Source organism: Poecilia reticulata, chromosome 11 (genome assembly GCF_904066995.2).
Source record: "Poecilia reticulata chromosome 11, P_reticulata-male-v2, whole genome shotgun sequence".
In the NCBI taxonomy this organism is placed as follows: domain Eukaryota; kingdom Metazoa; phylum Chordata; class Actinopteri; order Cyprinodontiformes; family Poeciliidae; genus Poecilia; species Poecilia reticulata.
The window spans coordinates 27,767,757-27,776,931 of record NC_088840.1 but is presented as its reverse complement, the minus strand read 5'-3'; the positions used below and the strand labels follow the sequence as shown (position 1 = coordinate 27,776,931).

General features: G+C 45.4%; 1 protein-coding gene across 26 annotated transcripts in view; it reads left to right on the top strand.

Annotated features, from left to right (window-relative positions):
* The window catches only part of macf1a (microtubule actin crosslinking factor 1a), a 213,082-nt gene that overhangs the window by 187,616 nt on the left and 16,291 nt on the right, over window positions 1-9,175 (top strand). For all 26 annotated transcript variants that reach the window (XM_081612962.1, XM_081612956.1, XM_081612954.1 and 23 more), the window contains 17 exons: window positions 2,172-2,397; window positions 2,682-2,908; window positions 2,986-3,108; window positions 3,487-3,588; window positions 3,669-3,770; window positions 3,859-4,032; window positions 4,796-4,951; window positions 5,062-5,259; window positions 5,350-5,478; window positions 5,819-6,001; window positions 6,089-6,244; window positions 6,751-6,957; window positions 7,095-7,214; window positions 7,314-7,483; window positions 8,070-8,229; window positions 8,301-8,495; window positions 8,742-9,014. In XM_081612962.1, coding sequence (XP_081469088.1) covers window positions 2,172-2,397; window positions 2,682-2,908; window positions 2,986-3,108; window positions 3,487-3,588; window positions 3,669-3,770; window positions 3,859-4,032; window positions 4,796-4,951; window positions 5,062-5,259; window positions 5,350-5,478; window positions 5,819-6,001; window positions 6,089-6,244; window positions 6,751-6,957; window positions 7,095-7,214; window positions 7,314-7,483; window positions 8,070-8,229; window positions 8,301-8,495; window positions 8,742-9,014 — 2,901 coding nt within the window. The remainder of the gene's footprint in view (window positions 1-2,171; window positions 2,398-2,681; window positions 2,909-2,985; window positions 3,109-3,486; window positions 3,589-3,668; window positions 3,771-3,858; window positions 4,033-4,795; window positions 4,952-5,061; window positions 5,260-5,349; window positions 5,479-5,818; window positions 6,002-6,088; window positions 6,245-6,750; window positions 6,958-7,094; window positions 7,215-7,313; window positions 7,484-8,069; window positions 8,230-8,300; window positions 8,496-8,741; window positions 9,015-9,175) is intronic.

Genomic DNA, 9,175 nt, shown 5'->3' with positions numbered 1-9,175 from the left:
CCCTCATTTCAGAAAGAGAAACTCGAATATTGTATAGATTTTAGGGCTGAAACGATTAATCACGATTAATTGATTGGTAAAAATAATCCATCCATCCACCATTCATCCATTTTCTTACACCCTTGTCCCTTAGAGGGTTTGGGAGGGTTGCTGGTGCCTCTCCAGCTAACATACCGGGCGAGAGGCGGGGTCACCTGGACACAGAGACACACAGGACACACAACCATGCGCACACACACTCACACTCACACCTAGGGACAACTTAGACAGACCAATTAACCTGACAGTCGTGTTTTTGGACTGTGGGAGGAAACCGGAGTACCCGGAGAAAACCCACCATGCACAGGGAGAACATGGAGACTCCATGCAGAAAGACCGGGAATCGAACCCAGAACCTTCTTGCTGCAAGGCAACACCCCTACCAACTGCGCCACTGTGCAGCCCTAGTAAAAATAATCATTAATTAATTTAGTCATTGATTAATCGCTACCTTGAGTACAGAGACTCCAAAAAGGAATATTTACTGTAAAAGCAATAGATTCAGAGCTTTAATTAATTTACACAGAACAGTTTTATCTTCACCTGGTTCAAATTTTATGAAACAAAAATCTCCTTTTATTTATTTCTGTTAATCCAAAAGATCAGCCCAGAACTGAATGCTTTACACATATTGATGTTTGAAATATTGATCTTAGCTGCAGATGCATCTGTTGCTACAAATGATTAATCGTTTTCTAACTAATAAACCTGCAAACAGGTTTATTTAATTTAAAAAAAGGAACTGAATTAAGTTTTTTATGTGTTTTTTATACTAAATTAAAAGGCTTAAGGGGTTAAATGAAATATCTGCAGGATGTTACGTTTTAAAAACCCAATAATTGATGAATCAATTACTGAAATAATCAGGTTTTTCATTATCTGTGAACCAGAATCACCGAAATTACAAGAAATAAATGCTTGAAATATTTCACTTTCTGCAGTGGGGACAAAATGTAAAACTTTTTCACAACATGAAATTTGTTTAGATGTCTCTGCACTGTGTTTTCCCAATCAGTCTTGTTGTAGCAGAAATGTTCTGTGTAAAATTTTCCCTCCAGTCTGTTTGGTTCCTTTTCCCTCGTCTAGAGTTTAGTTGTGAAATGTTTAATTGAGATATTTTATTTAAAGGAACAGTGATTCCCAGCCTCTTGTTTTAGCTGCACATGTCTTAAAGAGTTTAAATTAAACTAATAATCTGTGGAAAATGTTCTCAAAGTGGGAGAAACTAGCAGATTATTTCCACCACAGTTCAGGATGTGAACATCAAAAACATCCGTCAGTAAATAAGTGCAACATTGTAATAAATAAGCAGGAAAATATGAGTTTAAATTATAAAATAAATTTAAAAAACTATATATGCACATTTATTAGAAGTGTTGATTTCTATTCTTACATATTTATATTAAAAATTTAATAAAAACAATAAGGATAAAAGAATAATGAATTCAAATCTCCTAATTGAAAAATAAATACATTTTAAAAATGTCTCTTTCAGAGCAAAGTGGAACCAAATTCCTTGTTTGTGTTTAAAAACTGATTCTGGAAGCGTTTTCTCCCGATCCAAACTGGGTCAACAGGACGATGATTCTTAACAGCAGCTCTAGAAGAATAAAGGTATTTCAATGGTCTAGTCAAAGTCCAGACATCAATCTGATTGAAATGCTGTGGTCGGACCTTCAAACAAATATCTGCAACCCTGAAATAATCAAAGCAACATTGGAAAGAAGAAACTTCCTGCAAGTTACTACAAGTTTTTATCACGATTAGGAAATAAATCCTGGTTTGAGTGTTTAAGGTTTTCCTGCTGTAGGATTCAGAGCTGCTGTTGGATGAACAGGCAGAACTAATTTAATAAGTAAAATAAATTAATTTATGAGTGGATATCATGTAATTGATGGAGGAATGAACAGGATTCAGGCTTGAAGTTATTTAAACATCTGCAGTCGTTACTTTTCTTCTTCCTGCACTTTCAAAAGCCATGAATTTAGAGTGAGGAAGAGGAGTGGGACCTGTTTATGGGAATCACTGTTTCTGTAATGATCCTCCTGCATCTCAGTATTTCCCTCTTCCAACATGTTGCTCAGACTCCAGCCCTCCTCCTCTTCATCCTCCTCTTCGTTTCTTCCCCTCAGTTCCACGACAAGATGGATCCTCTGCTGGAGACTCTGGAGGCGGCGGTGCAGAGGCTCCGGCAGCCTCCGCCGGTCGCCGCCGAGGTGGAGAAGATCCGGGAGCAGCTGGCGGAGCACCGCGCTCAGGGGCTGGAGCTGGACAAGCTGCTGCCCAGCTTCTCCGCGCTCTGCTGCCGCGGGGAGGAGCTGATCAGCCGGGCGGCGCACGACGACCCGGCGGCTCAGGGTGAGACGCCGCCATGCATCTGTTACATGAAGCTCAGGAAATTAGGGCTGAAACGATTAATCCACTAAAAATTCTACCCAAAACTTGTCAAGTAGCAGTTTTAGCTTCTCTTTGTTCAAATTAGCAGCTTGGCTAACAGAGCAAATCTGTCCTATGTTGAGTAAAAATAACTGTTTCAGTGAGAAATATGTTTATATCCCAGTTTTTATCCATTTAATCATCAGAATAATCGTTAGTTGCAGCTCTAGAAGACGTAAAACTCGTCGTCTTCTTCCCTCCTGCAGCCGTTCGCTCCCGGCTCCTGCGTTTGCGCTCCCTTTGGGACGAGATCCGGCAGCGAGCCGAGGAGAGAGAGAGCAAGCTGAACGACGTCCTGGACCTGGCCGGGAAGTTCTGGGCCGACGTGGCGGCTCTACTGAGCACGCTCAGAGACTCCCAGGACATCGTGAGGGAGCTGGAGGACCCCGGGGTGGACCCGTCGCTCATCAAGCAGCAGATCGAAGCAGCCGAGGTTCAGAGGATGATCCTAACAGGAATAGACTCTCTGCTTTGTTTGTCAAAGCTGAAATGCGCCATTGTGTTTACCAGGCCATCAAGGCGGAGACGGACGGCCTGAGGGAGGAGCTGGAGTTCGTCCGGACGCTCGGGGCTGACCTGATCTTCGCCTGCGGAGAAACCGAGAAACCTGAAGTCAAGAAAACCATCGATGAGGTGAGAAAGCTGGAAAGAAAATATGATCTTCCTCATTTCATCCTGACCAATCAGAAGCTGTTTGGTTGTGATTTAAACTGAAAAATTCAAATAATTTGATTAGGCAAAGAAAAATTAACAACCTAAATATATTTTAAATACATTTCTGTCAGAAATATTACTGCGAATGCTTATCAGTGTTTACTACCATCGTTAAGATGCAGTTATAGATGCTTCATTCAATCGCATCCCATAATCTGGCAGCTCAGGAAAAAGGTCCAGTGAGTCTGGCTGCCTTTTGGTGCCGGTTCAGATTTGCTCCACGGATGGGAGAGAATATTTCCAGACTGATTGGACCTGAACAAACAAACGATTCTCCATCCTGTCTGCTCCTGCCAGATGAATGCTGCCTGGGAGAGTCTGAACCGAACATGGAGGGAGAGGATGGAGCGACTGGAGGAGGCCATGACCGCCTCGGTTCAGTACCAGGACGCGCTGCAGGTCCGCTCAGGGTCGCCGTGGTTACGCTGCACTCCTCGGACTCGGAGCTCGTGTTTTACTGCGTTTCTTTGTGTTCGCAGTCCATGTTCGACTACCTGGACAACGCCGTGATCAAGCTGTGCGACATGTCGACCGTAGGAACCGATCTGGGAACCGTCAAACAGCAGATAGAGGAGCTCAAGGTTCGTACAATCTCCTCCTGATCGGTACCGCAAACGGCTTGTACCGTAAACCTGACCCGGCTGTTTATCGCTCACCGCCGCCGAGCAGCAGTACAAGGTGGACGTCTACCAGCAGCAGATCGACATGGAGAAGCTCTGCCACCAGGGGGAGCTGCTGCTGAAGAAGGTGTCGGACCAGACCGACCGGGACATGATCCAGGAGCCGCTGACAGAACTGCGGCACCTCTGGGAGAATCTGGGAGATAAAATCACCCAGAGACAGGTAATAAGGACGGAAACAACGATGTTTGACGGATTTCTAGAAACAGATAAAGAAGCAAATGGCGACTGTAATCAGTTAATCTATCAATTATTCTGATGATTAGTCAGATTAAACAGTGGCACCTTCTACAGATTCTACAGGAAATGAAGGCTTCAGATATTTCACTCTGTGATGAATCTGTCAGAGCTGCTACTAGCATCTAAATCAATTAATAAGTTATTTTGGCGATTAATCAATTATTTTAATTTAAAAATGTTAACATTCTGCAGATGTTTTATCTAATCAATTGAGCCTTTTTAACACAGTATTAGAAATAGATTAGAAATTTGAATAAATCAATAAATTTTCTATGGATTATTTTTGTCTAAAATGCGATAACTGCTTTTCTTCAGAGAAAGTTTGATAATTTAAAAGAAAGGAGCATCTGCAGCTAAAATCATTCAGTACAGTGAAGTGCTGATCTGGTGACTGTTTTTTGGATTAACTGATTAATTGGACAACAAAGGGTGTTTTTTTTTGTTTGTCCTACAAAATGTGAACGTGGTGAAGCTAAAACTGTCACTTGAGGGTGGAACAGATTTTCAGACAGTTTGTTTTTTATCTTAAATGCAAAATGTGTAAATAGTTTAACAGTTTTGACTTAATTACTGTAATTACAAAGCCTAACGATTGACTACTAGGGTAGCTGACGATTATTTCAATAATCAGATTAATCACTTCAGCCCTAGGAAACAGGCTCATTGTTTGTATTTTCTCTCCACAGCACAAGCTGGAGGCGGCGCTGCTGGCTCTTGGTCAGTTCCAGCACGCCCTCTCTGAGCTGCAGGCCTGGCTGAGCCACACCCACACCACTCTGGACACGCAGCGGCCCGTCAGCTCCGACCCCAAGGCCATCGAAATCGAGCTGGCGAAACACCACGTACGTCTGCAATCTGAGTTGTCTGTAAAGGCGACCTGCTGTTTTTTTTACAGCCTTTAAGCTTCTGGAAGGTTTCTGATTATTAACGTTTAAATCTCCGTGTAAACCAGGTTTTACGTAACGACGTGCTGTCCCATCATGCCACGGTGGAGACTGTGAACAGCGCCGCCGCCGAGCTGCTGGAGTCGTCTCCGGGCGACGAGGCCAGCCACCTGCGGGACCAGCTGGACCAGCTCAACCGCAGCTGGGAGAGTCTGCTGCTGAAAACCCAGGAGCGGCAGAAGCTCCTGGAGGCCGCCCTGCAGCAGGTACGCCCAGCCCACGTCCAGGGAAATCACTCTGAGCAGCGCAGCTGTGAATAATCCGGACCTTCCCCTCTCCAAACCGGCGCTGTGCAGGCTGAAGGTTTCCATGGCGAGCTGGAGGAGTTTCTGCAGTGGCTCAGGCGGACGGAGAGCCAGCTGTCTGCCGCCAAGCCGACCGGAGGCCTCCCAGAAACGGCCAGGGAGCAGCTACAGCAGCACCTGGTAAAGCAGAGTCGGATTTCACCACCGATGGAAATTTATATCACTGAAACCTTTTGTCTTATTTCAAGTGTGGTAAGATATTTGCTGTAGAAACTAGAACAAAAATACTTTAGTTTTTTTGCAGGACAAGGAAATATTTTCCAACAGTCACCTTGGTGTCCTGTTGCTGGTTATGACGTCCTTTCTTAAGGACTTTAAGGTTTTATCCTCCATTCAGGAGGTTTTGTCTGCACAGATGCACTTGCCACATGGTCCAAATCAAACTTTAATGAGCCTCATTGTTCCAAACGGATCATCGCTCACCTGAGGCAGGAGATCATTTCATTCGTGTCGTCTGCAGGAGCTGCAGGCTCAGCTGAACCAGCGGGCAGAACAGTACCACCACCTCCTGGATCAGGGAGAGTCCATGCTGCTGGCCCGAGGAGGAGAGGAAGCCGGGCCCGGAACCACCCAGACCCAGCAGAACCTGGCCATGCTGCAGAACAAGTGGGCCAGCCTCAACACCAAGATGGACGACCGCAGGGTGAGTCTGAAGACTCAGCAGTTTCTGTTTGGTTTGTTGTTGTTTGTTTCTGGACGGTTTTAACTTGAAGCTTTAAAAACCCTCCAGGGGAAGCTGGAGGAAGCCGTTTCCTTGGCAACAGGTTTCCAGACGTCCCTCCAGGACACCATGAACTGGCTGACGCAGGCCGAACAGACCCTGAACATGGCCCAGCCCCCCAGCCTCATTCTGGACACGGTCCTCTTCCAGATCGATGAGCACAAGGTGAGCCAGGCTAGACGCAAATATCGACCAGATGTGTTTTTGGGAGGTACGGAAGACTGAACATGCCCAAATCAACAACTCGTAATTCAATGCTCAAAGGTTCTTTTTAGCCAATGTGTAGCACAGTTTAAAATTACAACTTTTAAATCTTGCAATTGCTATTTTTATCCTTACAATTTAACTTTAAAACTCTTAATTTCAACTTCCTTCAGGTTGTGGAGGTCAGTACCTGACTTTAGGTTAGTTAGCGCTGTTAGCATTAGCGGTTAGTTCTAGCCATTAGCAAAAACAGAAATATAAACAAAACTACCTTTTTTGGTTTGTGAAAATTAAAACAAGATAATAAAGGAAACGTCTCTAGAAGTAAAAATGTTAAAAATAATACAAATCTAAGGAAATTTTACTGGCAGATTTATATTGAGATCTCAAACTTTGGCAGATATTATAATGTAATAAAATCTGCGCTTGGTCTCGGGGTTCATTTAAAGGTCTTTGTGTCCGTCCAGGTGTTTGTGAACGAGGTGAACACCCACAGAGAGCAGGTCCTGGCTCTGGAGAAAGCGGGCTCTCAGCTTCGCTTCGCCAGTCTGAAGCAGGACGTGGTTCTGATCAAGAACCTGCTGCTGAGCGTCCAGGCCCGCTGGGACAAGCTGGTCCAGAGGTCCCTGGACCGGGGCCGACACCTCGATGAGGCCCGGAAACGAGCCAAGCAGGTAGCTTTCTGAGGCAACAAAACAGAAAAAGAATTATTTTCAAACAAAATAATTTAATTTTGTAACTTGAAATGTGCGTTTAGTTTAACTCTGTTTTAGTTTAAAGGTTAGAAATGAAATGCTAACTCTGCTCTCAGTTCCACGAGGCCTGGAGGAAGCTGACGGACTGGCTGGAGGAAGCCGAGAAAAGACTCGACTCGGAGGTGGAGATCTCCAACGAGCCGGACAAGATCAAAGTTCAGCTGACCAAACACAAGGTACCGGAGAGAGAAACCCGATCTAAGCCCGTTTCAGCTCCTCTGGTTTCCCCTCCAGATCTCTGCTCACCCTGGAATCTGCTTTTCTCCCTCAATCAGGAGTTTCAGAAAGCGCTGGGGTCCAAGCAGCCGGTTTACGACACCACGGTGAGGTCAGGGAAGGCCATGAGGGACAAGGCTCAGCTGCCTGCAGACCAGCAGAAACTGGACCACCTGGTGGGGGAAGTCCGGGACAAGTGGGACACCGTCTGTGGGAAGAGCGTTGAAAGGTCCGGAGACGTGAAATGACCAACGTTTCTTAAAACTGTCAGCAGATTCTGACGGGATGAGACAGATAATCTGTGGACAGGCCGACCTGGGTCTCAACCAACCCTTTTTCTGAATGACAGTTTTGTTTACAGAGACGTCATAAAAAATCATTTTATTTGTTATTTCTGTTATTTATTTTGGATATTTAGAATATATCCCAGTTCCAGTGTTAAATCTTCACTAGATGTTAAAGTTTATTGATCTTTGAGAATTTGAATTCTTGCATTATTGTCATGTTATTACCATTAAATTACTCATTTATCGGAATAACTTCTAAAGATCTAGCCATGCTAACTAGCCTGAGCATTCATAATATGTATGCTAGTTGCTGCAGCGTAGCAGAGATGGGATGAGTAGCACCATACGGAGGGTGATTGACAGCCCTAAGACCCGCCTCCTGACTCTGATTGGTTGTTTGTTATCACTGCTGTGTGACATGATTATCTGTCTCAGACCACACATGTTATCAACAAATGTTTTTTATAAAAGTTGCATTTTCCAGGTTAACTAAAAATCACTAAAATTATGTTTTCCTCGTGTTTCCAGGCAACACAAGCTGGAGGAGGCACTGCTGTTCTCAGGTCAGTTTGCCGAAGCGCTGCAGGCGTTAGTGGACTGGCTGTACCGGGTTGAGCCTCAGCTGGCTGAAGACCAGCCGGTCCACGGCGACATGGACCTGGTGTCCAACCTCATGGACGCACACAAGGTGGGTCAGGTGCTCAGGCAGAAATCAGCTTGTAGAGCAGTGATTAACGCAGCTATGACCTACATTTCCAGGTTTTCCAGAAAGAACTGGGTAAGCGGACCGGCAGCGTTCAGGCTCTGAAGCGGTCAGCCCGCGACCTGATGGAGACGGGCCGGGATGACACGGCGTGGGTCAAAGTTCAGCTGCAGGAGCTGAGCAACCGCTGGGACACAGTGTGTGCTCTGTCCGTCACCAAGCAGACCCGCCTCCAGCAGGCGCTCAAACAGGTACAGGATGTTTAAATCCAGATCTGGAGGCTTGAACCTTCACTCTCTGCACTCCCTACAACAGGATCAATTAGTCAAAATGAAAAATTTAATAATTTCAACAAATTAAAACCTAAGGTTCCGATTAAAATCTTGACGGCGCTGCTATAAATATTAACAAAAGATGGCTAAAACCAAATTTTTCCCATTTTTTAACCAGAAAAAATGTGAGGAACTTGGAGCATTTTCATGTTTGTCCTCCGTCAGGCTGAGGAGTTCCGCACGGCGGTGCAGATGCTGCTGGAGTGGCTGTCGGAGGCGGAGCAGACGCTCCGTTTCCGCGGCGTTCTCCCCGAAGAGGCCGAGACGCTGCAGGCGCTGCTGCACACGCACCGCGACTTCATGGGAACGGTGGAGGAGAAGCGGGCCGACGTGAACAAGGCCGCCGGCATGGGAGAGGCCATCCTGACCGTGTGTCACCCCGACTCCATCACCACCATCAAACACTGGATCACCATCATCAGGGCGCGCTTCGAGGAGGTGGGGGAGGCGCCTGGTTTTACGATTTAAAACAAAAAGGATCGAGTCTGGTCAGAATATGACTGAAACGATTAATCGATTGTTCAATTAGTCGCCAGCTAATTTAGTAATTGATTAACTCCAAAATGCCCCTATTCTGAAAAAACATGCGCACAGCAGTA